Source organism: Myotis myotis, unplaced genomic scaffold (genome assembly GCF_014108235.1).
Source record: "Myotis myotis isolate mMyoMyo1 unplaced genomic scaffold, mMyoMyo1.p scaffold_m19_p_3, whole genome shotgun sequence".
In the NCBI taxonomy this organism is placed as follows: domain Eukaryota; kingdom Metazoa; phylum Chordata; class Mammalia; order Chiroptera; family Vespertilionidae; genus Myotis; species Myotis myotis.
The window spans coordinates 165,722,021-165,749,785 of NW_023416335.1; the positions used below are offsets into that span (position 1 = coordinate 165,722,021).

Sequence of the window (27,765 nt, forward strand, 5' to 3'; positions counted from 1 at the left end):
GACGAGGCCAGTGGGGCACAGAGAAGCCAATCACTTCACTCAGGGTAGCCCAGCTAGTAAGTGGCAGCGGCAGCCTTTGCCCCCAGGCTATGAGCAACTTCACCACAGCGTTACCCACAGATTTGCTTTCTTGGGGGAGGGAGCCCTGCTCCTGCTGGTGACCAGGAGGGTAAGCTGGGATGTGGAGAGTCATGTAGTGAGGGCACCAAAGAAATCCTGCTCAGGCCTCGGGGAGCTGCCCAGCTCCACAGAGCTCCCAATAGATGGGGGCAGGGGGTGCCCAGGATGCCCGCTGGCCCCGGCACTGACTCTGGCTCTGGCCACAACCTGCCAGCTGTTCTTGCAGGGATGGAGGCGATGGCGGCCAGCACTTCCCTGCCTGACCCTGGTGACTTTGACCGGAATGTGCCTCGAATCTGTGGGGTGTGCGGAGACCGAGCCACAGGCTTTCACTTCAACGCGATGACCTGTGAAGGCTGCAAAGGCTTCTTCAGGTGAGTCCTCCCCGAGGGCAGGAAGAAGGAGAGGAAGCAAGATTTCCCATGAAGAAAACCCCTGCATTTTCCATGTCTCCTTCCTTACCGTGCCCATGGCACATGCCAGTTCTCACAGCCACTGGGAGCCACAGGGTCTTGGTAAGGGGTATCTCCTCCCACCCTTCTCCTCACTCCATCTGTGTCCTCTGACCCTCCAAGAAAATGCCTTCTTGAGGCCACTGTGCAGGTCCCCATCTTTCCATTCTCCCTTGACCCACAGCGCCCTGCACTAACCCATGTGTCTGTCCTTCCCAGTGAACTTCCTCCCCCGTTGACATGAACAGCTTTGTAATCCACGAGACAGGCATGTCCTTGGGGAAGCCCAAGACCTTGACCTCAGAGCTTGCCCTCCCATCCAAATCAAACTATTTCTTGGAATGAGGGAAACTGCACCCCGGGCCGGACCTCCATCCCTGATCTCTGCCCGTATCTTCCTTCCCCTGTGGCTTGCTTGTCCCGGGTTGGAAAGCAGCCTCAGAATCCCAGGCAGTGTCAGCGGTGTGCTGTTTGGCCAGCGCCAATTTCTCTACCAGCTGCCTCTTCTCTTTCTCTGTGAGCCCAGCATTACCTATGGGATCGGTGTGGGGAAAGTACTGGTAAGGAAAGGAAGGCGGTTCCCATCCAAAGCCAGGAAAGGAGGATGGGAAGGTGATGAACTACGGTATGGGACTGGGAGCCATGAGGAATTAGCACTGGGCATATATTGGAGGGAGAGAAACCTGAAGAAGGTATCCGGAAAGGAGCTCTATGCAGGAGTCTTGAGTGGAGGTAGGCAAAGGGAAGGACAGGGCTGCAGCCACCAAGAGCGGAAAGAGCAAACCTAGTCCAAAACAAGGACATGGAGGTCAGCCTGGCTCCCTGAGTTGCTGGGCTCTCGGCTTGGAGGACAGAGTGAATCAGGGGCCTCGGGACCTGTGTGTGTCCCCTCTATAAACACAGGCTCCAGGCTCACCTGCCCTCTGTCCCGGGAATCAGCAGGCCGGGAGTTTCATTGCCTTGAGTAATCGCTGGGCAGCGGGGTTTCTGTGGGTGCTAATTGCCTGTTTGGCCTGGCACGGGATGCCCGCTCCCCAGCTTGGGGAACCAGACCGGCAGCATCGCTGGCTCTGACTCTGTTGCCACGTCTCTCGTTCCTCTGGCCTGAAGCCTGCACTTCCTGCAGGGTGGGCCTTCCAGAGCCCAGGCCGAGGGTACCGGGAGGCACCTGGACCCTTTCCTGTGAGGGCCTGGGGATGAGGAGCTGCTCCTCAGTGATCATGGGGGAGTCTGGGTGCACATGAGGGCCTGCTTCCTATCACGAAACCAGTCAGAAATGTGTGAGCTGGGACGCTGGCCATGCCATTCGTTAACTGTATGTTCTTGCTCAAATCTCTTGACTTCTCCATGTTGCAGTTACTTCAACTAAACCACATGGTACATTAATATATAATCCCTCTACTATGTACAGTTAATCTGAGGGTTAACAGGATTGTATATAAAAGTGCTTTGAAAAAAACATAAAGTGCAAGATAAGTATATTATTTTTTAGTCGATGGGTCAACACTGATGTTCTTAGTAGAACCCCTCCCTAATAAAATAACGAAAGTTTCTCCAGCCATCCACCCCCCTTTTGTGTTTTCTTTTCACACATTCCCTCATCAGATTTTAATGAGCATCTACAATCCAGACATTGGCTCAGAGTTACTAATATGGAGACTCCTGATCTTGAGTCCCACAGTCCCACGGGGCTGGTGAGAAGGCAGGTCACATCTCCCCAAAGGTCTGCAGCAGCTCTTTGGGCTGTTTGATTAATTATGGACCCCACCCGTAAGTCCCCTTTTTTCCAGGCCACCTACTGCTGGGTTCAACTCTGGGAGATAGGACCCTTAGGTGGCTGCTGGTTGGATGATGGCATGTTGGAGGTCAGATCCTTACTAGAGTAGCTCAAATCTCTGTGCATCCATGCTTGCTGCCCTCAGACATACCTGTAGACTCTGAGTCCTTGGGACAAGACTGGGTGAGGAATCTGGGTGGAGGGAGGATGGGTTCTCTCATGCCAAGGGCCAAGTGTGGGAGATGACAAAATGGACAAAGACGGTAGCCACCACTGACACTGGGATTGGGATTAGGATTTCACAGGCAAAAGTGACAAGGGATTCTCGAACAACAGTTTGAACTAGACAAAAACAGCATGCTGCCCATAATGCCAGGACTTGCAGGCAGGGGTTTTGGCCATGAGCCAGGAATAGACTCTAAGGCAGTGGTTCTCAACCTTCTGGCCCTTTAAATACAGTTCCTCATGTTGTGACCCAACCATAAAATTATTTTCGTTGGTACTTCATAACTGTAATGTTGCTACTGTTATGAATCGTAATGTAAATATCTGATATGCAGGATGGTCTTAGGTGACCCCTGTGAAAGGGTCGTTCGATCGCCGAAGGGGTCGCGACCCACAGGTTGAGAACCGCTGCTCTAAGGAATCTTGGAGAGAGGAGCTAAGGGTGGGATATGGTAGCCTAGTGTGTCCACAGGCAACATAGCCACACTGTTGATCTGTGGTGACATGGATGGCTCTGGGTCTGTTATCTTGTTACCTTGTCCTCGGTCTGCTTGTGTCTTTACTGTCCCTGTCTTGATGACTGAGTCTGGCTGCACTATCTGAAGCATCAACATCTCTGGTGGGGTTTGGTTTGAGTTTTTGATAAACACACACACACTCAGAATCGATCTTCATTATTTGTGAATTCTGTATTTGCAAATTTGCTCACCTGCTAAAATTTACTTGTAACCTCAAAATCAATACTTGAGCAATTCTGTGGTCATTTGTGGGCATGTGCAGAGCGGTAAAAAGTTCGAGTCTCCCAATGCACACATTCCCAGCTGAGGGCCATGTTCTTCTGCCTTCTGTTCAGCTCTTGTGCTGAACAAGTGTCCTTTTCGCAGTCCACTTAGTAACAAGTGTTTTGCATATGTGTGCTTTGTGCTGATGATTTCACTGTTTCAGATGGCCCCCAAGCCTGGTGTGAAGTGCCACCAAGTGTTCCCAAGTGCAAGAGAGCTGTGAAGTGCTTTACAACGAAAATACACGTTAAGATAAACTTTGTTCACACATGAGTTCAATATTAACAAATCAGCAGCATATATATTAAATAAGGTGTCTTTAAACAGAAAACACACACAAAACAAGGTTATGTATTGGTCAGTTGACGAAAATGTTGTGATTGGAGGCTCACAGGCTAAGCCTGTATTTCCCCCAGAAGCAGTGGTTCAGTGTTCCCTAATTCAGTGTTAGGGTTGACTTTATAGAATGTAACTACCTCGCATAACAAGAATGGACTGGATTTACATAATTTATCCTTTTCTCCTTAGCTTCATTCAAATCAACTTAGTATTCTTCCATTTTAGTTTAGTTCAAATAGATGTTCGAGAATCCCTTGTCACTATGTCTGTGAAATCCTGAACCCAGTGTCAGTGGTGGGTACCATCTACGTCGAGCACTGCAAGCTTGGGAACACAAAGATAAGGCAACCAAGTCCTTTCTCTTGAGGAGTTCACCCAACCCTTTCAAGCCAGTTCTCAAGGAAAAGGCATCACTTTAGTGCTGAGTCACTGGCTATTTTTCAAGCCCTGGGGACCAGTAATCCTGTTTGACCATTAGTGTTTAATTGACTTCTAAGGTAGTCAAACTAAACTGCTCTAGGAGCTAGTTGTGGTCATCCAGCAGGTCCAAAACTCATAATCAAGCTCCCAGGGGAAATACAAGGTCAGTTTCCTGTGAGGTTCTGATCACAACATCTCATCAATAGATCAATACATAACCTTGTCTTGTGTGTGTTTTCTGTTTAAGCACCTTATCCTATATACTAAAGCCTACTATGCTAAGTGTCTGGCCATCCAGTCGGCCATTCAACCAATCAAAGTGTAATATACTAATGATTTGCTAAGGCCGCTCAACTGCTCTCTATACAGTGATGTCGAACCTATGACATGCGTGTCAGAGGTGACACGCGAACTCATTTTTTTGGTTGATTTTTCTTTGTTAAAAGACATTTAACTATATAAAATAAATATCAAAAATATGTCTTTGTTTTACTATGGTTGCAAATATCAAAAAATTTCTATATGTGACACGGCACCAGAGTTAAGTTAGGATTTTTCAAAACGCTGGCACACCGAGCTCAAAAGGTTCGCTATCACTGCTCTATGATGTGCACTGACCACCAGGGGGCAGATGTTCAATGCAGGAGCTGCCCCCTGGTGGTCAGTGTGCTCCCACAGGGGAAGCTCCACTCAGCCACAAGCCAGGCTGACGGCTGGCAAGCGCACAGGTGGTGATGGGAGCCTCTCCAGCCTCTGTGGCAGCACTAAGGATGTCCAACTGCTGGACATCCCCCAAGGGCTCCCGGATTGCAAAAGAGCACAGGCCGGGCTGAGGGGACCCTGCCACCCCACCCCAGTGCACAAAATTTCATGCACCGGGCCTCTAGTTTGATACATATTGTTGATTTATTAACATTGAACTTATGTCTGAACAAAGCTTATCGAACATGTATTTTCCCTGTAAAGTACACCACAGCTTTCTTGCACTTAGGGACACTTAGGCCATCCCAGTAGGTCCAAGACTCACAATTAAAGTGAAGTGTGATGATGAAGGCTGGACAGTTCTGTTGCTGTATGGTCAGGAATTAGAGACAGTTGTGAGCCAGTCCTCCTACAAGCTAATTCATGTTGCTCCTGCTTCCTGCTCCTCTGGAATACATGGACATCCTCAGAGAAAGATGACATGTCCAGTGCATGGGCAGGCTTGTAGATGGTTATATGTCTTGGCTATATGTTAACAACCAGAGTACAAGTAAGGGCCAGAGGGGGAAATATGTAGGACTCCTGCAAAGTATATTATGTAGTGGATGACCTATGGGTGTGCATGAATCTCTGGTCATGAAAGGCTTTGTCCAGGCTCTAATGTGAAGGGAATGGTGTGAAGGACAGAGAAGAAAACCAGAGGGGTCCCTTGATAGAGAGAATGAAGATCATGGTGAAGTTTAAGAGGATGTCCTGGAAGGCAAGACTGAGAAGCCGGTCACTGTTTGCCTCTCCGTCTTGTCTTCATCCTTCCTGTTAACCTCTCCTTAATCAGAACCCTGTGAAGCTGTATGTTGCAAAGTGCCAACTGAACAAAGACAGTGTGGAGAAATGCCTTCTCAATTGCTAGCCCTGAAGTTCTCAGGGACTTTGTCAGTTATGGGTCTTGTAGCGTGCAGGGGGGCAACGGGAAGGCTGATGAAGACACAGGAACACAAGAAATGTTCTTTCGGGAAGTTTCCCCAGCTGAAATTTGTAGAAACTGTGATGTGAAGGGAAGCAGAGAAATGGGGCAGGTGTCCAATGACTTAACACTCAAAGTGCTTAAATGTCAATGGAGTAAATACGTAGAGAGGAGGGGAGGAGAGGCCGCACAGGCCATTCAATGGGCACAAGTGAATGAGTCACCAAGAAGTCAGTGTTGCTGGGGGAACTTTGTCCAGGTCAGCCTGGTGCTGGCCTCCCGCCACAGCTGCTCAGGGGTGTGAATGGAAGAGAGCAGGGGTGGGCTGGGCACGTTCTCTATGGATGGGCTAAGAGCAATGCTGGAAGCTTGGGGAGAGAAGGCCGGAGTATTTGGAAAGGGAAGATCGCTGGAGTTGTCAGGAAAGGCAGCTGCAAAGAGGTGATGAAGGCCTTACATGTCTTTTGGGCCAGTGTTTTGTTTCTTTGGGAACTCAGCACTTTTATCAGGGCGCCCTGGCATGAGTCCACTCTGCACGATGGTAATGTAGGGCCAGCAGAGAGAACGGCCAGATGTTACCCACACTTCCAAGCCGTACAGCTCGGGTGTGCCTCTGTCCGTGGCTTGTGAGTCCAGGGGAGTCCTTTAAACATGCTCTCGGGCTGTTGGGGGCATGTTTTTGACTGCTGCTCTCTCTGCGACTGAGATCTGGGAGATTCCTAATAAGGACCGTATTACGTGAGAACCCCAGAGGCTTTGGAATCAAACAGAACTTGACTCTAATCCCAGCTTTCACATTTGTTAGCTGTGTGACACGAAGCAAGTGATGTCACTTGGGCCCTTGCGTGTCACCTGGAAAAGGGGGATAATCCCTCTTCTGGAAGGGTGCTGAGAGCCTGGTAACAGGTGATAGGTGAAGGACTGGCATGAAAAGGCTGAGTAAGCGACAATTATGCTTTCCCTTTCCAGTATCTTAGTTTCTGAGAACAGGTCAGCCTCTTCTCTCCTCCATCAGGGATCCTGGAACGCCCGTGACTGTGACGTGTCCTCGGGGATCTCTGAGAAAAGGGGCCTGCGCAGAAGTTAGCTGTCAGGTGCGAAGAAGGAAGGGCTGGGCCAGGAGGCTCTAAGCGACCTTTACTCCAGTCAGAGGCTCCGCGGAGACCGGCTGGTGCTCAGGGAAACGGGACAACCGTCCTGTAACTCCCACAAGGGCTGCGGGCCTGAGACACCAGCAGCAGCAACATAAAAGGCAACAGCACATTCAGAGCCTCTGCGGCCTGCAGAGCCCTGGTGTTGGCTCCCAGGTGCTCAGGTTCTCGCTGGGATGGAGCAATACCGCCTTCTGCAGCCGCCCCCCTGGCAGCACTCCCTCCCCCTGCCTCTCCCTGCCCTTGAGTGAGTGTGTACTTTGTGTCCAGTCCTGCGGACTTTACTTAATCCTCACACCTTCTCTGTGGGGTCGCTTTCATTTTACAGATGCAGAAACTGAGGCCTGAGGAGATTAAGTAACGTGTCCGCGGTTGTGTATTAGGATTTAAATCCAAATCTAACCAAAGCTGTACCTCCTTTTAAATTGTTACACAGTTATAGCGGATGGTAGATTTTTTTGGTTTAAAAAAACAAACCCCTGCGTATGGTTTTTGATGTTTTTTTTAAAGATGCAAACCGTTCAAAAGGACATATTAGTGAAAAAATTAAGTCTCCTTCCCACCCAGTTCTCAGGCCCCTAGCTCCTCCCCAGAAGCTGTCACTGTTACCAGCTCAGATTATTTATATAAAAGTGGGGGAGGGGTGGGTATATTCTAGTCGCCATTCTGTGCCTTGCTTTGATCTGGTGAGGAACGCTTCTTCAAGCTTGTTCCCGTCCCAGCATCCCTCCTGTGTCCTGCCCACAGCCACCTCCTTCTGTCTGCTGCCCTCGGCCTCCGTGACCAGGCCTCCACTGCTGGGCGTTTGGGCTCCGTCCTGGGCTTCTCCGTGCCGCAGAAACCACCCTCTGCACGTATCCTGGGGCCCATGGGCTGAATTACCCACAGGATGAATTCCTGGAAGTAGACTTACTGTGTTAGAGACTCTGTGCATTTTACATGGTGGTAGATGTTGCCAAACTGCCCTCCAAAAAAATAAGGCCTGTGCTCTTTGCTACGTCGTTAACCTACCTTCTGTTAAAGTTGATTTTTTAAAATCGCCTGCTGAGAACGCTTGGATGCCACCACATACAAACAGGCATGTAGGTGCCACCTGTCAGGCCACATTGGTCTTTCCTACCGGAAGCTCCACCCACCAGACTCCTGTATCCAGACCAGGTTCTGAGATCGGTGACACTCAGAGCAGCAGCAGAGACAGGGCCCAGAGCTGGTACTTGGCCCCAGGCTCAGGTTTTGCAAGCTGTGTCTCTGCTGGCAGGGTCACCTCCTGGCAAAGGACCCTGCTGTCCCAGGCCCGAGACTCTCCTGGCCCCAGGCACTTTATGCTTTTGTGAACTGCTTGTCTCTCGTGCCTTGGTGAACGGGTCTCTGGCATGAGATTTGGTCCATGTCCTCTCTCACCCCTGACTTTCTAGAAACGGTGTCTATGTTTAGCCCTGTTGCACCGCCCCTCCCCCTCCTGAACTGGGGTATAATTGCCAACCGTCCAGAGGATGACGGGGTCCAGGGTCAGAGCAGCAAAGGCAACAGGCTCCCGTGGAAACCCGAGGCTCACAGGCAATTCGCGCTGGGAAGAAGGCAGTGCGTCTTCCGGACAGAGCACAGAGCCAGGCCTGGCCAGTCCGGCTCTGACTCCTCGGGGGCACGCGTGGAAGTGTCCTTGGGAGGCAGGAGGAGAGCTAGGATGTGGGGCCCTCGGGACCTGTGTCCCGGCAAACAGCCGTGCTGGGCCAGACACAGCTGAGGGGCTGCTCTGGGACCTGGGCTCCACGAAAGACCTGGGGCTGCCTGGTGAACTGGCGAGGGAGCTTCCCATCCCCCAAAGCTGACCCACTCCAGAGTCCGATGATGCTCCAGGTGATGTGTAAACTCCGTCTTCCCTGCTACAGTTCCAGGGCCTTTAGAGGAGCAGGGGAGAGCTGCTGACTGTGTTTTTTTATAATAATAATTGAAGAGCTTCGTAAGTTTATAGGTGACTTTCTGCATTGCGCAAATAATGCAGAGATGCCCTGCAAGGTTGGTGAGCGCTGGGACAAGGTGTGGCCAAGAGTGAGAAGCATGGGTGGCATTCTCACCACAGGTCTGGCCCCTGCTGTGAGATAATGTGCCTGGCCCGAGGACTTTCAACTTTCTGCTTTTTTCCCTCCCTCTCGCCCTCCCTCTCTCTTTCCCTCCCTCCCATCCCCCCCCCCCCCACCTCCTCCTTCCTCTTCCTCTTCATCTCTCCTTCCTCCTCTTCTTCCTCCTCCCTTTCCCTCAATACTCCTAGGCTTCATACTGCAACTATGAAGCTGGAAGCAAGGGCACTGCTTTCTCCACAGCCGGGGCTGGCGAGAGGCTTTGGCTCATGTGTCTGGAGGTGCCCTGTGTGTGTCCTCCTGGAGCCCATGGCCCAGAGAATGAACAGGAAGATCACTGAGCCTGACAGGGCAGTGGGTGGGAGGATATAGCCCCTCAGCCCCAGGGGGGTGGGTGGGGGAATGCCCAGTTGTAAAAAAAGGGGGGGGGGGGCGGGCGGAGGGGAATGAGAGTTTGCTCTGAATTAAAAACTTCTGGTCTTTGAGTAGATTTAGAGAATTATGGGCATTCTGGGGGCTTGAGCATTTGTGGTAACAGGTGGAGCCTCAAGAACTGCAAAGTGGGAAGGAGTAAAGGGCGGGGGACCAAGCTCACGTTCCGGAGTGAGAGAGACGCCCTGTGGTGATGATAGCATGTCATTCTGGGGTAGCCCTCACAGAGCCCAGAGTACTTCCACACTCTCCTGTCCCCTGGAAGCTGCTGGGAGGAATGGGGGCTCAAGGGGAAAGGCTTCCTATTTCCATAAAGGTGGGCAAACGCCTGCTATACGGTGTTTCCCCGGGTAGTCACCGCAGGGGCAGGACACAGCCTTGGGTGGCCTGGGCTCGGGGCCAGACCACCCCCAATAGCCTAGGCTACTCCGCCTCCCTGTAGAGCCCGGTCTGCTGGTTGGCCTCAGGTAATGAGGGTTGTGACAGGAGGGACAGGGGCCAATGCCAAAACCAACAACAGCTACTTCCTGGACTGCTGGGTTGTCCTTCACCTTGATCTGTGCTCAAGGGCCAGCTGCTCGGAGCCCCTGGCCTGTGGGCTCAGCTGCATGCGGCACATTGAGTTTCTGGGGATGAAATAGCACCTTCAATCCAGGAAGCTAAACGATGAGCACCACATCCCTAAGGATTCCAACTTGGGAGCCTTCACTTCTTGCTGAATCGCCTCACTGATGAGTTTCTTTCCATCAGCGGTCCCTTCCATGAAACAAGGGGGTGCACTGGGCCCCTGCGGGCCTTAGGGACTGTAACCGCCAGCAGAGCTGGTCCTCTGGTCTCTTCTCCCCTATCTCTAGGGTCAGATTGGCTTGGCCCCCATGTGTCCATGTCAACTGATTGTGTTTTTCCTGAATCCCTCTATGTTCTAGTGAATGTGAACAGTGAGTCATTTGTCACCAAGAAACATAATGAGTGTGTGACATCTGGGGAAGATGATGTCACCAACTCATCTCCAGGAAAAGAGAAGGTCAGACCTGGGCCTTCAGTTCTAAGGCTTAGTGCCTGGGAGGATGCTACTCAGGGAGAAAATGATTCTGCCATCCTCTTTCCTGGCTAAATCCCGCCACCTGTCCTGGGGGAAAAGTGGGGCCTCCCCTTGCTGGGGCTGGGGCTGGGCTGGGGTGGGGGCGCAGAGGGGGAGAGAGGAGCCTCTAAGACATGGGTGTGGGAGGCCTCTCAGAAGGTGGCCTTGGTGCAGTGAGAGAGGAAGCGGAACCAGGAAAATGAGTTTGCACACATAGATACACGTTTACAGTGGAGACCAGGTGGGTGTTGGCTTCCTAGCCGAGAACCTCTGACAGTTTTCTACTCTTACAGAACCTTTGTTTCCTTGCCTTTCAGAAAACCAAAGCCAGGCCTTAGGGCTCCCCCTTGCTCACCTGGCCCCTTCTCCTGGACAGATTATGTTGATGTCTAAAGCTATGGTTGGGCCTCTCCTCCCTTCTCCCTGCACCTGTGCACACGTCTTTCCCTGGGTCGGGGATGCCCTACCCCCAGCCTTCCAGATCTCTGGACTCTTAGGAAGTAAAGGCTGACACTAGCATCCTCATCTCTCAAAATGGCTCTGTAAAAGCAGTGAGGGCTACTTTGCAGATTTCAGTACTTAAAAAAATTTTTTTTACTCGGTTAATTCACTCATATATTTCCTGTGTAATTAACAAGAAGGTGAGGGGTAGCGTGCTGTAGACGTAAATGAAGCAATGATGGGAGCAGAGCAGACAGGGAGGAGGAGGGCACGGCTGCCATGGTTGGGGGGGAGGAGGGTGGTGGCCCAGTCCTTTGGGGAGAAATGTACATCTGGGGCCTTGTGGGCAGGTTCCTGCTGTCACAGCAGCCAGGACTGGGGAGCTGGAAGGTGGGTGACCCAGTGGAGGGCGTGTCCTCTCTTGGCAGACGCAGCATGAAGCGGAAGGCGCTGTTCACCTGTCCCTTCAATGGGGACTGCCGCATCACCAAGGACAACCGCCGCCACTGCCAGGCCTGCCGGCTCAAGCGCTGTGTGGACATCGGCATGATGAAGGAGTGTGAGTGTCCAGGGGTCAGGGCGGGGGGTTGGGACAGGCCTGGGGGCAGAGGAACCTCTGGCTGCTGTTTATGCGGGTTTGGCCAGAGGGGTGTGCCCGCCCTTTCCCCATAGCTGCTGGCATCCTGCCATCCGGGGCCAGCAGCCTGGGGAGGGTGGCCGAACCGCCAGAGTGAAAGCCTCTGTGTGTATGGGTCTTGGAGGCCAGGAGGAGCCCTCCAGTGAGGCTGGTGGGAGGGAGAGGCCGGGCACTGCCTTCCTGAGCTCCCAGGTCGGTCTTCCTCCGACATGCCATCCCTGTGCTCACAGCTCCCTGGATCCGAGGGGAAAGAATGAGGCTCAAGGACCCCAGGGTGCTTTGGCCCTTGGGAGAGGGCCTGCTGTGGTTGGGCGGGGAAGAGTGGTGGGAGAATGAATGTTCCGAGCCTGGCTGGCATCGGGGTCCGCCCACCCCAGCCTTCCAGCCTCTCTGGCCCCGGGAGCAAATCTGAGGGCTGGTGCCCAGGGGATACTGGGTGGAAAGATTCTGTGAGCGGAAGCACTGGACTCTCGATGACCCTCTAGATCCAGACAGAGGAAGAGGAGCAAGCCTGCAGGACATTCTGTCCAGCTCTGGGCGGGAGGAGAGGATCCGTGGGGCAGTTTCAGATGTTCTGACCCCTGGACTTTGCATCTGAGCTCTGGCACCAGTTACTTGGTAACCAGAGTAGACGCTGAATTCAGTAGATCCTGGGAGGGGCTAACCAGCACCTTCGGGGGCTCAAGGCAAGGGCACTGAGCTGGCCTGGGCATGGGTGCCCTCTGTACATTCAGCCCCTGCTTTGCCACTTGCTCGCTCCTGTCTGCAATCTGCACTCAGCCCTGGGACCGGGCCTAGGCCCTCTAGGCCACAGGCCTGAGGAGGTTGGGGAGGTGCGCTTAGACCTGGGGGAGGCGGGGGGACAGGTATAAGGAAGATGTATCTGGAACCAGAGGAAAAGTCACAGTACAGGGCTGAGGGGATGGGAAATTTCTTCCTTGATGGGAAAAAACAATCCCCGTTGTTGAGAAACAGAGGCGAGTGGAGGCCCTCACCTGGGGCCCCTCCTCAGGCCTTGACAGGGTCCCCTCTGGCTGGTCTCAGCCCCTCACTCCTGATCCCAGCTCCCCAGCCAACACTGGCTGCCCTGGCAGGAGTTTCCAGGCCCTGTTCCTCCTCGCCCCCACGAGAGCCTGCAGGCCCCGACATGCCCATCGCTCCGTGCCCAGGCCCCTGCCCCGCCCGGCTCCTGTGTTTATCCTGGAGCGTGCCGGCTGCAGGCCTGGGTGCCTCCTGGGCTTCTCAGGCGCTGCTCAGTGCGTCCTGCTCCGTGTGAGCCGGTGCTGGACACAAACCAGGTGCAGCCGCAGCCCCTGCTCCGCCCCCGGGGAGTGCCTGCACAGCCTCCAGGGGCAGGGAGACTGTTCCATGGCTCCAGCCAACCGGGAGCAGCACAGAGTCACACCGCTGGGATTCAGTAAGGCCCTGCCCCAGGAGTTCCGGTCAGGGCCGGCCTCCCTCATGTCCCGGAGCCCCTCTCCTGTGTCTCAGGGGAAGCAGATGATCCATCCGCTTGCAGCAGGAGGAACACTTAGAAATCCTCCGAGCCCCATGAAGGTAAAGCTGTCAGGATTGGAGTCAGAAAGCAAGTTGAGACTCGACTCCAACTCGGAGTCCCCTCCTCGATCCCTCTTGGGCCCCGCGGAGAGCTTTGCAGCCATAGTGAGGAGCAGACCTTGAGTGGGTCAGGGGACCCCTGCCCAGGAGCACCCTGTGGTGGGGCCCGCCATCCAGAAGTGGATCCTCCCCTGCCCCCAATCAGCTTTGTGCCTCAGCCACGCCAACCCTAGCCTCAGTCCTGCCCATAGAACCCGTGTCCCTGGGTCTGCTGTATGCCCAGTGCGGCCCATGCCCACCACTCTCTAGATGCCAGTGCAGGGAGCCACACTGAGCTAGGGATGGGCCCCAGAGCTCCACTTAAAATAGAAAACTTGGCCCAGCCGGGTAGTTCAGTTGGTTGGAGCATCATTCCATACACCAAAAAGTTGTGGGTTCGATCCCCAGTTGGGCATGTTCAGGAGGTAACCAATCAATCTCTCTCTCTCTCTCCCCCTCCCTCCCTTCCTCTCTTTAAAATTAATAAACATATCCTCGGGTAAGAATTTTAAAAAAGGAAAATAATAGAAACCTTGGTCTAGCACTAAGCTCTTAGACCACTTCCTGGAAGGGAAGTTTTTTCCAGGGACAGGTGTGGTCCCTGCCTTGGGGCAGCCCAGCTTTGGGAGGCCTGTCAGCTCCCGGTCATATCCCTGGGCCCGGAGTTCCCAGTCATATCCCTAGGATTGCTGCTCATTTATCACCAGGGCTGGCTGTTGCCCCAAGGCCTCCCTCCTAGAGACAACTGAGTGTCAGCATTTGTAAACCGTAGGACACCCAGCTCCCTGTGAGAAGCCCTGGGTGCCCGGCCCCTTCTGATGGGGCAACGGAGGTGGCCTTTCCCTGAAGGAGGCTAGGAAGGGGGAAGGGATGAGCCTGGGAACCAATGTTTATTGACCACCTACTGAGTGCCAGATATGTGTCAGACACATGCATTCTCTTGTTAAATTCTTATAAATTCCTAAATATGTAAATACCCTTTAAGATTTAATAGATGAGGAAATTCAGAAGAATTAGAAGAACATGCCTCTAAGCTAATAAGATGATGGCATGGGCATTCTAACCTAGGTCTGTCTGTTTCCAAAGACCAGACCTGTGGGCTCCAGCCCAGCACAGCCCCCAAGGATCCCCAGTAGGCCAGAGCTCCTTCATCGTGCATTTCCAGGCACTGCCTAGGGCCCTACCAATGAGCTAAAGAGAACTTTGTCCTGCTGAAGTCTCCCTTTCTCTCTCTTCAAGTCCTAGTTGACTTTATGTCCTTGGAACCCAAGAAATTTCATAGTTGAGTTCTTGCTTCTTGTAGACCAGTCCTGCACAGAAGTACGTATTCTGTTCACTGGTTTAACATGTTCACAGTTGTGCATCTTTTGCACCCAGCATTAGCACAGAGCCTGGCACATAGTAGGCGCTCAGTAAACGTGCTGAATGATTGCATGTTTGCTTCTCTGTACCACTACATCTCCCACTGGTCTATAGCTCAAGAAGATCCCCCAAACCTGACATTATCTGTGTCATTCGTTTGGAAAACCTTTATGTCTGCTTCCCTGCTGTTAGGCCACCAGTGACAATTTGAAATGTTTGTAAGTTGTTTGTGCTCTCAGATCTTGCCTCCCTAACTCGATTCGCTGGCATGGGAATAACTTGCCCAAAGCTATTTTCTCGCTCGGCAAGGAACTTAGTAGGAGTGGAGAAAAGCTACTAGGAAGCCATACAGGTTTCAGAAAATCCATGTACAGCCGATTTTCGAATAAGTTTTATTCAACGTTGCTTCATTATAACGTTGATGAAATGTGGTAGGAACTAACTCTTATTCACATCATTTAGGCTGTGGTAAAACAGTTTTTGTTATTTGTCATTTTGCTTAATTATAGAACCTACCCACATGCTAGGTAAGGACTTAACTGCACATCTCATGCACTTTATTCTTTGGAGAGCCCATCAAATGCTCTTTCAGAGCCTACTTGCTCTTGTTCTAGGTCAGTGGCTTTTAACTTCAAAACATATGTCCTCCTACTTGATAGTAATGGCATTTTTAGTAGCAATTCACTGAGCCAGTGATAACCCCTACGGAATTAATAACCCCTTAAACAAATGATGTATTTCATAAATCACAATAGCATCTGCATATGTGAGAGACTTAGGAGTTATTCAGTCACCAGACAATGTGGCCTGGAGGGAGGCCCACGGATGGGTGGCCCCTGTTTGAAACCAGCAGATCCCAGCATTTCTTCCTCTGGGACTGCACACAGGATTGTGGTCCCTATTGATACAAGTGATCCAGGGGAACAGTGTCATAAGGTTAACATTGAATCTTCTTAACTTTGTCCTTTCGAAGTAAATCATTTACAAACTTTGCTACTTTAATTAATTTTTCATACTCTTCAGATGGATTGGAACACTGTGTGTGTTCAATGCGGAGGACCAGGGCCCTACTGAGCACTTAGCCGATTCTAATCAGAGGCCCTATGAGGTCCTAGAAAAACTATGGATTCTAGACCCACCCTGGCCTGAGATGAATACCAGCCCCACTACTTGTTAGCTGTGTGACTCTGAGCAAGGTATATAGCCTCTCCGCCTCAGTTTTCTCATCTGCAATATGGGGATAATGGCACCTGCTTTAGGTGGTTCTTAAAAGGACTAAATACATGTGAGTTAATATGAAAAAACAAAACCACACTTAGAATTGTACCCAGTACATAAAACCTCTATATATTTTATCCATTTTCATTTACACTTTTTTATTGCAAAAAAACTTGATCACCAGGATTTCCAGCTCCCAACAGATTTGAAGTAACTCTTCAGGGGAGAAGGCACACTTTTAAGGGCAGGCACCGAAAGGAAGAGACAACACATAGTTTAACAGAGAGAAGGAGACCGAAAGCCATGGAAAGTAGCCCAAGAAAAAAATCATAGCAGGCTGAGTCATGCAGTGCAGGGAAACAGCCCTGAAGAATTCTGAGGTCATAACCTTGTTCCTGCAAAGTCCAGTAATTGTTCAGAATGATGCCTCTGAATCATCAAGAAAAGGTTACATGATGTTACAGGTGTTCTGTTACAAGGCATTCTGTGTTGAAAATATTTCAGTAACAATGATTTAAATAAAAAGGTAAGCTCAGCTCAGGATCTGGTGGACTGGCCTTCAGTGTGTGTGTTCCTGACATTGGAGGGTACATGCAGTGTCGGTGCATCTCTCACAGTCCTTTCCTGGGCCCAGGGCAACTAGCACATAATAGGGACAACCAGTTTTGATGTGTTGGAATCCAATACATCAGACTATTGAATAAGTACCATGGCCAGAAAACTCCACTGGGCTAGCCTTTATGGGGGAAACAGGAATTATAGGATGTGGCCCCTAGCCTTACTCAATAGCCTATAGTTCCAGTGAAGGAGACCTTGAACTTCTTAGGTTCTCTCTATACAGGCATTTATTGCACACCGTTCTAGCCATAAATATTACAGAGCAGAAGGCAATTGGGTGCCAGTGTAGGTAGGAAAAAGCAGACATACCACAGGATTAAAAAAGGAGAGGTCAGGGCAATCAAGAAACGCTTCCTGTGAAAAGACAGCCAGCTGTACGCTGGGTGCAGAAGAATAGGTAGAACTTGCACAGCTACTGGGGAGACAAGACTCAGCTGGACAGGTGTCCAGCAGGAGTGGAAATATGGTGCCAAGAGGGAGCAGGTCGTGTTCACGGGTCAGCAATCCCAACTCGACTAGAGCGGAAGTACATCCACAGGCCCTGGGGGGTGAAGTTGGAAAGTCAGGAAGAAGCGAAATCATGGAGAACCTTGACGTTAGTTTGCACCGTGGTAAGCAATAAGGACCCAGGAGAAGTTTCTGAGAGGAGAGACCTCATAGAACCACTAGGACTGGCTCAAGCCTGTGGACACCCTGGCATGACGGGCAGAGCCAGCCCCCTCTAATCCAGTCTCATCACTCTTCTGGCCACCCCTCGGGTGAGCAGGAAAGACCAGACACTTACTCTTGGGTTCTCCAGGCTAGAGCCTGGCACCCTGCCTGGACTGGGATGCTCCCTGCTCCCACTCCACTTGACCTCCTGGGGTCTGAGCAGACACCCTCTGTGGGAGGACGGTTGGCAGCAATCCGGGCAGGTGAGTCAGTAAGCTGGGCGCAACCTCCTCCCAGTCCTCTTCTTAGTATGGCTTACCTCAGCTGTGGATGGAACGCACCATCTTTTGCTGCAGGCATCCATTTTCTGCTGTGCCCCAGGCTCTGGTTGCCCACTCCTACCACCATAAGCTTTTCCTCAAACCGCCCCCCCCCCCCCACCACCACCAACAACAACTTCTCTCATCCTCCCCTCTCCTGAATCGCCTGGGCAGATGGGCCTTCCTTGAAGCCTGGAACCCACCCACTCTGAGGTTCTGGTTGCTTTCCCTGCTCTTGTGAAACTCCCCAGTTCTGTGGGCAGAGGCCCTGGCAACACCAGCACAGAGCAAGTAGCTACAGGCCACAGGCCCCCATGCCCACTCCTGCCGTCAGCTCTCGGCAAGCCCCGCCAGGAGGTCTGTTTGCCTGGCTTCTGTGCCAGGCATCCCTGCCACCAGCCCCGCCCTCCAGGCAGCTGCCCCAGCACCACCCCCAGCCCCTGCACGGCATGAAGGGGTGTGAGGTCTCCCCATCTTCAGACACTTGGATAGCAGCTGGAGAGAACTTCTCAGATTAGAACAATGAGGTGTGGTTGTCGGGGACTTCTAGAGGACTTGAAAACTTCCTTGGGCAGAAATTTCAAGACTGGACAGGCTGGGGAGGTATTGTTTTGCAAGGAACCAAAGATGAAAAGTCTTTCGCTGCTGGTCAGAATAGATCCGATGCCTGGATTCCATGCCCGGAAAGTTGGACGTGGGAATGGCCACATGGGATTGTCTTCTCAGCACCTCCCAGCTTCCAACACTGTGACGGCCCCCACCGTGACTCATTCGCCCTCTCTTCCCCCTGATGTCTCCCTCAGGATCAGGGAATATGGGGAGGGGGAAGGGAGGGGGAATTAATGTTGAATGAGCAGCTGCTTTGTGCTCAGCCTGCATCGCATTCAGTTCTCAAAGCAGTCCATCTTTCCAGGCAGATATTTTACTTTGCCACCCCTGAACACATTTTATGGAGGAAGGAACAAAAAAAAGGGGCCTTAGAAGAGATTGCATGGTCCAAACTGGTCATTTTTTAAAAATATATTTATATTGATTTCAGAGAGGAAGGGGGAGGGAGAGAAATAAAAACAACAGTGAGAGAACGTCATTGATCATCTGCCTCCAGCACGGCCCCTACTGGGGATGGAGCCCGCAACCCGGGCATGTGCCCTGACTGGGAATCGAACCATGACCTCATGGTTCATAGGTTGACGCTCAACCACTGAGCCACACCAGCCGGGCCAAACACAAGCCCAGAGAGTTCAGATAGTTTGTCCAGATGCACACACCCAGCCTCTCTAATGCCCAGGCCACCCACCTCTGAGCCTCTTTTCCTCCTCTCTCAGGTGCCTGCCTTTTCAACATAGAAAATCCAATTTTCTACCCATAGAGTGGGTTTGGCCTCCCCTGAGGCAGGAACCCACTTCCCCCTTCCGTGAGCTCTGAGTGTGTGGTGGGGGAGGCAGCCTTCACATCTTGTGTCTTTAGAGACCAGAGGAAGGTTTCTTGGAGGAGCTGCAGGCCCAGCCCTCCCAAAGCTCTCTTCTTACCCACAGTCATCCTGACCGATGAGGAGGTGCAGCGGAAGCGGGAGATGATTCTGAAGAGGAAGGAGGAGGAGGCCTTGAAGGACAGTCTGCGGCCCAGGCTGTCGGAGGAGCAGCAGCGCATCATCACCATCCTGCTGGACGCCCACCACAAGACCTACGACCCCACCTATGCTGACTTCAGCCAGTTCCGGGTAGGCCGCCCACTGGCCCTGAAGGATGAGCCACAAGGGGATCCTGGGCCTGGGGGGCGGGGGGGGGGGGGGGGCAAGGCCTCCCAGTCCAACAGGAAGGGAACAATGGAGGCTACTCCATCCCTCTCACTTCAGGGAGGCCGCCCCCTCCCATGGAACTTCCTTAAAGCCACTCCTGTGGGAGATCAAGGCCAAAGTAGGAAGGTGGCCTGAAATGTGAGCTTCTGATACTCCAGCTTTCCCTTCCAGCCTCCGGTTCGAGGGCCTGAGGGTGGAGACAGCCATCTGTCAAAGTCATCCTTGAGACACATGCCCAGCTTCTCTGGGGACTCATCCTCCTCCTGCTCAGATCAGTACACCGGCTCCCCAGGTAAGCAGGACCGCACACCTTGCTCCCCGGTGACCGGGAAGAGGAGCCCAGAGCTTCCCCATCTGCCTGTCCGAGGCTGCCAATGGGAGGATGGTCCTGTCACACTGTGGGCCACATGGTGTCCTCAGAACAGGTAGAACTCAGAACAGGTAGAACTTGCCCAAGGGCCCACGCTGGGAAGAGGCAAGCTGGGGTCCCAGGCAAGGTCTGCCTGCGGGAGCTCTTGCTACTCCCTCTGAGCCAGGCTTCTGCCCCTGGCTCCCTTCTTGGGGGAGACCTGCCTCCTCTAAATGGTATTTTGAGCCTGGGCCCTATGGGGTTTTTGTTTAGTGCTTCTGGTTTTATTGAAATATGATTGACAGATCACACTGTATAAGTCTAAGGTGTACAACATAATGATCATATATATATATATATAACCAATGAACATCTATCACCTTAGTTACAAAGATTTTTTGGTGTGATGAAAACTTTTAAGATTTACTCTCTTAGCAACTTTCAAATATTCAAAACAGTATTGTTAACTATAATCATCAGAGCCTGAGCCTTTTGGAAGGTGGGATTTGGCATGGAAGAATCCCCTTGCAGCCAACTTTACCCCAGAGTCCCAGGGGACCATTAAGGCCCTAGAGGACCTGTTACCTCCAGCCTATCCTTTCTTTTCTTCTTATGTGCTCTTTTTCTGCCTTCCTCTTCATCTTCCTGCCTCATCCTCCCCTGCTCTTGTCCTTCAACCCACTACCTCTCAGCCAACCCCAATCCTGCTGCCCTCAGCCTGGGGCCTCCCCTCCCCCCACCCCGAGGAACTAGAACCCTTCAGACTCACTGATGGATATGGGTCCCAAATCCAGGGCAGGTGGCAGGGGTCCCAGTGCCAGCTGGACAGAGATGGCAGTGGAGCCAGATATTGGCATATTCCTTTGCATCAATGAGGGTCCATCTGCATGTCACATTTGTCTGTACTTCAGTTTTTAATAATAATTTTATATTATTTAGGAGTTTTGATACCCTCTCATAAGTTAATTGATTTGAGATGCTCACCCCCCCCCCATGGTATTACCAGTAAACCATATGTTTATTTAACAATTCAAACTAGTTAACTTTTTATTTTTTAATTATCATACAAAAGTAGTACATGTTTATTGTAGACATTAAGAAAATAAAAATGAAATTATATATATATATATATATTCTTTAACCCTACTACCCATTTAATCACTGTTAGCACTGTGATGTATCTCTCCCATTTTGTAATTTTTATTTATGTATTTTAAATATGTTTTTATTGATTTTATTTTTTTAATATGTGTGTATTGATTTCAGAGAGGAAGGGAGAGGGAGTGAGATAGAAACATCAATGATGAGAGAGAATCATTGATTGGCTGCCTCCTGCATACCCCCTACTGGGATGAGCCAAAACCCAGGCATGTGCCCTGATCGGGAATCGAACTGTGACCTCCTGGTTCATGGGTGGATACTCAACCACTGAATCATGCTGGCTGGGCTATTTTTATTGATTTTATAGGGAAAGGAATGGAGAGGGAGAGAGAAACATTAATCAGCTGCCTCCTTCAAGCCCCCTACTGAGTACTGAACCTACAATCCAGAGGATCTTTAGGTACATTGGGCGATGCTCAACCAAATGAACCACACTGGCCAGGACTCATTTCTTAAAAAAACACATTTGCATATTCAGAAATGGAATTGTGCCATACACAGTCTGGTACTTTGCTTTTTTCTCACAATAATACATTGTATCATATTTTCACTCAGTATACACCCAGAATATTATTTTTAAAGGTTGCATGGCAGTCTGGGGTATGAATGTACAATAACATATCTAAATCCCCTACCATCAGATATTTAGATTATTTCCCAGCTTCTCATTAAGATAACAGTATACTTGCCAAAACCGGTTTGGCTCAGTGGATAGAGCGTCGGCTTGCGGACTGAAAGGTCCCAGGTTCGATTCCGGTCAAGGGCATGTACCTGGGTTGCGGGCACATCCCCAGTAGGGGGTGTGCTGGAGGCAGCTGATCGATGTTTCTCTCTCATCGATGTTTCTAACTCTCTATCCTTCTCCCTTCCTCTCTGTAAAAAATCAATAAAAAAATATGTTAAAAAAAAAAAGATAACAGTATACTTGTTGCTAAATATTTGCACTTATTGGGAATGTCTTCCTTGTGATGAATTCCTGGAAGTGGGAGTAGTGGTTAAAGAATATGCATAATTGTCAATAGCTTGCGAGGTGACTTGCGAAGACTGGTGCCTCCTTTAGTGCACAAAATTGCCTAGTTCCCTGCATCTTCATAAATATTGGTCTCAACATTTAAGCATGTTTGTTTCTAGTTTATAGGTGAAAAGTGTCAAGGTTTTATGTGACAATTTTTTTTTATCACTGGTGAGGTTAAACATTGCTTCCCACAAGTTTATTGGTTCCAAATTAGCTTTGATTTGGCAGCATTAGGAACAACACACAGAACATAAAATCATGACTTGAGGAAGTCTCATTTTGGAGTATCTGTGATTTGGGGTTTTACTGCCCCGCTCTGCTGAAAGAAGTGACGGGGAATCCTAGAGGGAAGCCTGGCCTGAAGAGTGACCTTGGGAGAGGTGGTCACTATGGGATTCCCAACTGGCCCAGCTGCCAGGGCACAGGAGGCCCACACAGGGCCCAGCAGGAGGAAGCCAGGCTCAAGTATCCTTAAGGAGTGCCTTTTCTTCCCTCTTCCTTCCTCAGACTTGATGGAGCCGACCAACCTCTCCAACCTGGACCTGAGCGAAGAAAACTCAGATAGCTCTTCTGTGACCCTAGACCTGTCCCACCTCTCCATGCTGCCCCACCTGGCTGACCTGGTCAGTTACAGCATCCAAAAGGTCATTGGCTTTGCCAAGATGATCCCAGGGTTCAGGTAAGAAGATGTGGGGACACCTGGGGAATAGAGTTAGAATCCTGGAGTGAGTTGCAAGGAGGCTTGAAGATCACACATCCACTGCTTCCCAAAACAGTGAGGCTCTGCCGCAGAGCTCCTAAGTAGAGTCTCTGGGCTAAGCCCAGGGGTCTGTATTTTAGGAAGTGCAACCCTCCAGCATTACTTGAGAGAGCTCTTCATGCCCCACACCCTGTTGATGATGAAACAGAAGCCCAGGAAGGTTTAGTGGCCAATGCCAGGACTCCCAGCATTGGAGCCCGTGGGTCAGAGCCAGGTCTGGAACTCTTAGCTCACTGCTGTGTCCACTCAGCTGGCTTGGGCTTAATCCTCATAGTATGCCTTTAAGTTAAGCCCTCGTTAACCCTCCACACTCAATTCTGAAACCAGAATGAAGTGTTAGAGGGGAGAGAGGGTTGGGCACGAAGACTTGTGAAGGCGCTTAGGAGTCCTAGGAGGAGACAGATTTACCGGCATTTAAGATCTGGGCATCCTTCACCCAATATACCCTTCACCCAAGGCCATTTCCTAACCATACTGAGACCTTTTTTCCCAAAAGGATAAGTATAAGGAGTTCTACTGGAGTAGAGATCCTGTTATGGATTCATTCATACAAATTTCTTTCACTCATTCAAGTGTTTTAATGGCATGTATAATACTCGTATTTAAAGTGTCACGCTGTGTCAAATAGTCTTTTTTTTATTATTTTTTACAGCCAAGTAGTACTCCATTGTGTCAATGTACCACTGCTTTTTAAAAAATTCTTTATTGTTCAAAATATTACATGTCTCCTTTTCCCCTCATTGACCTCTCCCCAGCCGTTCCCACCCCAAAGCACATGCCCTTCCCCCATACTATGTGTGTCCATGGGCTATGCTTATATGCATGCATACAAGCCCTCTGGTTGATCTCTTACCCCCTCTACCCTCCCCTGCCTTCCCTCTGAGGTTGGACGGTCTGTTTGATGCTTCTATGTCTCTGGGTCTATTTTTGTCCTTCAGTTTATGTTGTTCACTATATTCCACAAATGAGTGAGATCTTGTGATATTTATCTTTCTCCCACTGGCTTATCTCACTTAGCATAATGCTCTCCAGTTCCATCCATGCTATTGCAATGGTAAGAATTCCTTCTTTTTCACAGCAGCGTAGTATTCCATTGTGTAGATGTACCACAGTTTTTTAATCCATTTGTCTGCTGATGGGCATTTAGGCTGTTTCCAGATCTTAGCTATGGTAAATTGTGCTGCTATGAACATAGGGATGCATATATCCTTTCTGATTGGTGTTTCTGATTTCTTTTTTTTTTCTTAATTAAATCTTAATTAAATTGTTCAGATTATTACATTTGTTCCTCTTTTTTCCCCCCATAACTCCCCTCCTCCCAGTTCCCGCCCCACCATCCGCCCTCACTCCCCACCCACTGTCCTCATCCATAGGTGCACGATTTTTGTCCAGTCTCTTCCCACATCTCCCACACCCCTTTCCCCCCAAGAATAGTCAGTCCATTCCCTTTCTATGTCCCTGATTATATTATGATCACCAGATTATTTATTCATTGATTCTTAGATTCACTTGTTGATAGATGCATGTTTGTTATTCATAATTTGTATCTTTACCTTTTTCTTCTTCTTCCTCTTCTTAAAGGATACCTTTCGGCATTTCATATAATACTGGTTTGGTGGTGATTAACTCCTTTAGCTTTTCCTTATCTGTGAAGCTCTTTATCTGACCTTCAGTTCTGAATGATAGCTTTGCTGGATAAAGTAATCTTGGTTGTAGGTTCTTGGTATTCATCACTTTGAATATTTCTTGCCATTCCCTTCTGGCCTACAAAGTTTCTGTTGAGAAATCAGCTGACAGTCGTATGGGCATTCCCTTGTAGGTAACTGAGTTTCTTTCTCTTGCTGCTCTTAAGAGTCTCTCTTTGTCTTTTGCTCTTGGCATTTTAATTATGATGTGTCTTGGTGTGGTCCTCTTTGGATTCCTTTTGTTTGGGGTTCTCCGTGCTTCCTGGACTTGTAAGTCTATTTCTTTCACCAGGTAGTGGAAGTTTTCTGTCATTATTTCTTCAAATAGGTTTTCAATATCTTGCTCTCTCTCATCTTCTGGCACCCCTATAATTCTGATGTTGGTACGTTTGAAGCTGTCCCAGAGGCTCCTTACACTATCTTCGTATTTTCGGATTCTTTTTTCATTTTGCTTTTCCGGTTGGGTGTTTTTAGCTTCTTTGCATTTCAAATCTTTGCCTTGATTCTTGCACTCCTCTGGTCTGCTGTTGGGAGTCAGTATAATATTCGTTATTTCAGTCTGTGTATGTTTAATTTCTAGTTGGTTCTTTATCATAACATCGAGGGTCTCATTAGATTTGTTGAGGATCTCATTAAGTTTATCAGTGGCTTCTAGACAGTTCTTGAGAGACCTTAAAAGTGTGGTTCTGAACTGAATATCCTCCATTGACAGTTTTGTCCTGTTTCTTTGTCTCCGCATTTTTTTTATGCTTTCTTGGTGCACCCCCTAGTGGTCTTTGTGTGCAGTCCTCCTGTAGTTAAGCCTTGATTGTTGTAGTTAATACTAGGGGGATTTGACCTCCAGGCCAGCTGGCTGTCTGATTTCTTGGGATATACTCCTAGAAGTGGGATCACTGGGTCAAATGGGAGTTCCATTTTTAATTTTTTGAGGAAACTCCATACTGTTTTCCACAATCTGCATCCCACCAGCAGTGCATGAGGGTTCCTTTTTCTCCACATCCTCACCAGCACTAGTCGTTTGTTGATTTATTGATGAAAGCCATTCTGACAGGTGTGAGATGGTACCTCATTGTCATTTTGATTTGCATCTCTTGGATGATTCGTGACTTTGAGCATGTTTTCATACATCTCTTGGCCTTCTGTATGTCTTCTTTTGAAAAGTGTCTATTTAGGTCTTTTGCCCTTTTTTAATTTAAATTCTTTATTGTTTAAAGTATTATATAAGTCTCCTTTTCCCCCCATTGACCTCTCCCTGGCCACTCCCACCTCACCCCCAGCACATGCCCTCACCCCCCTACTGTCTGTGTCCATTGGTTATGCTCATATGCATGCATACAAGTCCTTTGGTTGATCTCTTAGACCCCTGCCTTCCCCTGCCTTCCCTCTTAGGTTGGACAGTCTGTTCAATGCTTCTATGTCTCTGGCTCTATTTTTGTTCATCAGTTTATGTTGTTCATTATATTCCATAAATGAGTGAGATCATGTGATATTTATCTTTCTCCAACTGGCTTATTTCACTTAGCATAATGCTCTACAGGTCCATCCATGCTGTTGCAAATGGTAAGAGTTCCTTCTTTTTTTATAGCAGCCTAGTATTCCATTCTGTAGATGTACCAGTTTTTTAATCCACTCATCTGCTCTTTGCCCATTTATTGATTGGATTGTCTATGAGTTCCCTATAAATTTTGGAGATTAAACCCTTATCAGATATAATATTGGCAAATATGTTCCCCCGTGCAGTGGGCTCTGTTGTTGTTTTGTTGATGGTTTATTTTGCTGTGCAAGAGCTTTTTATTTTGATGTAGTCCCATTTGTTTATTTTCTCCTTAGTTTCCATTGTCCTAGGAGCTGTATCGGTAAAGATATTGCTACGACATATATCTGATATTTTGCTGCCTATGGATTCTTCTAAGATTTTTATGGTTTCCTTTCTTACATTTAAGTCCTTGATCCATTTTGAGTTTATTTTTGTGTATGGTGTAAGTTAGTGGTCTATTTTCATTTTTTTTCATGTATCATCCAATTTTCCCAACACCATTTATTGAAGAAACTATCTTGACTCCACTGTATGCTCTTGCCTCCTTTGTCAAATATTAATTGAGCATAGTGGTTTGGGTCAATTTCTGGGTTCTCTATTCTGTTCCATTGGTCTATATGTCTGTTCTTGTGCCAGTACCAGGCAGTTTTGAGAACAGTGGCTTTGTAATATAGCTTGATATCTGGTATTGTGATCCCTCCAACTTTGTTCTTCTTCCCCAGGATTGCTGTGGCTGTTCAGGGTCTTTATTTTATTCCATATGAATTTTTGGAGAGTTTGTTCTAGGTCTGTGAAGTATGCCATTGGTATTTTAATGGGAATTGCATTGAATCTATAGATTACTTTGGGTAGTATGGACATTTTAATTATGTTTATTCTACCAATTCATGAACACGGTATATTATTCCATTTGCTGATGTCTTCCTCTATCTCTTTTTCCAATGTCCTGTAGTTTTCCAAGTACACATCTTTTACCTTCTTAGTTAAGTTTATTCCTAGGTATCTTAATTTTTTTGTTGCAATGGTTAATGGGATTTTTTTTTTTTTTTTTTTTTTTTTTTAGTTTTTCTTCCTGTGAGTTCATTATTGGTGTATAAAAAGGCCATAGATTTCTGGGTGTTAATTTTGTATCCTGCTTTATTGTCAAATTCATTTATTAAGTCTAGTAGTTTTTTGATGGCATCTTTAGGATTTTCTATGTATAAATAATATCATGTCATCTGTGAATAATGAAAGTTTTACTTCTTTTCAATTTGGATGCATTTTATTTCTTCTACTTGTCTGATCGCTATGGGTAGTACATCCAGTACTATGTTGAACAGGAGTGGTGAAAGTGGGCATCCCTGTATTGTTCCTGTTCTTAGGGGAAATTGTTTTAGTTTTTGCCCATTGAGTATGATGTTGGCTGTAGGTTTGTCATATAAGGCTTTTATTATGTTGAGGTATGATCCCTCTAGTCCCACTTTGCTGAGAATTTTTATCAAGAAAGGATGTTGGATTTTGTCAAAAGCTTTTTCTGTATCAATTGATATGATTATGTGATTTTTGTCTCTCAATTTGTTTATGTGATGTATAACATTTATTGATTTGTGGATATTGTACCAGCCTTGCATCCCCAGAATAAATCACACTTGGTCATGGTGTATGATCTTTCTAATGTAATGCTGGATCTGATTTGCTAGAATTTTGTTGAGGATTTTAGCATCTATGTTCATCAGGGATAGTGGCTTGTAATTCTCTTTTTTTGTAGTGTCTTTATCTGGTTTTGGGATTAGGGTAATGCTGGCTTCATAGAGCTTGGAAAGTGTGCCTTCCTCTTGAACTTTTTTGAATAATCTGAGGATAGGTTTAGTTTTTCTTTGAATGTTTGGTAAAACGCTCCGGTGAAGCCATCCAGACCAGGGCTTTTTGTTTGCTGGAAGTTTTTTGATTACTGTTTCAATTTCATCAGTAGTTATCAGCCTATTCAGGTTTTTTTATTCTTCCTGATTGAGTTTTGGAAGATTACATTTTTCTAGAAATATGTCCATTTCATCTAGGTTGTCCAGTTTGTTGGAGTAGAGTTGTTTGTAATATTTTTTTTTTACAATCCTT

General features: G+C 48.7%; 1 protein-coding gene across 1 annotated transcript in view; it reads left to right on the forward strand.

Annotated features, from left to right (window-relative positions):
• The window catches only part of VDR (vitamin D receptor), a 67,906-nt gene that overhangs the window by 23,038 nt on the left and 17,103 nt on the right, over positions 1-27,765 (forward strand). The window contains exons 3-7 of the mRNA XM_036298307.1: positions 335-494; positions 11,393-11,523; positions 18,902-19,086; positions 19,336-19,456; positions 22,197-22,368. Coding sequence (XP_036154200.1) covers positions 349-494; positions 11,393-11,523; positions 18,902-19,086; positions 19,336-19,456; positions 22,197-22,368 — 755 coding nt within the window. The 5' untranslated portion in view covers positions 335-348. The remainder of the gene's footprint in view (positions 1-334; positions 495-11,392; positions 11,524-18,901; positions 19,087-19,335; positions 19,457-22,196; positions 22,369-27,765) is intronic.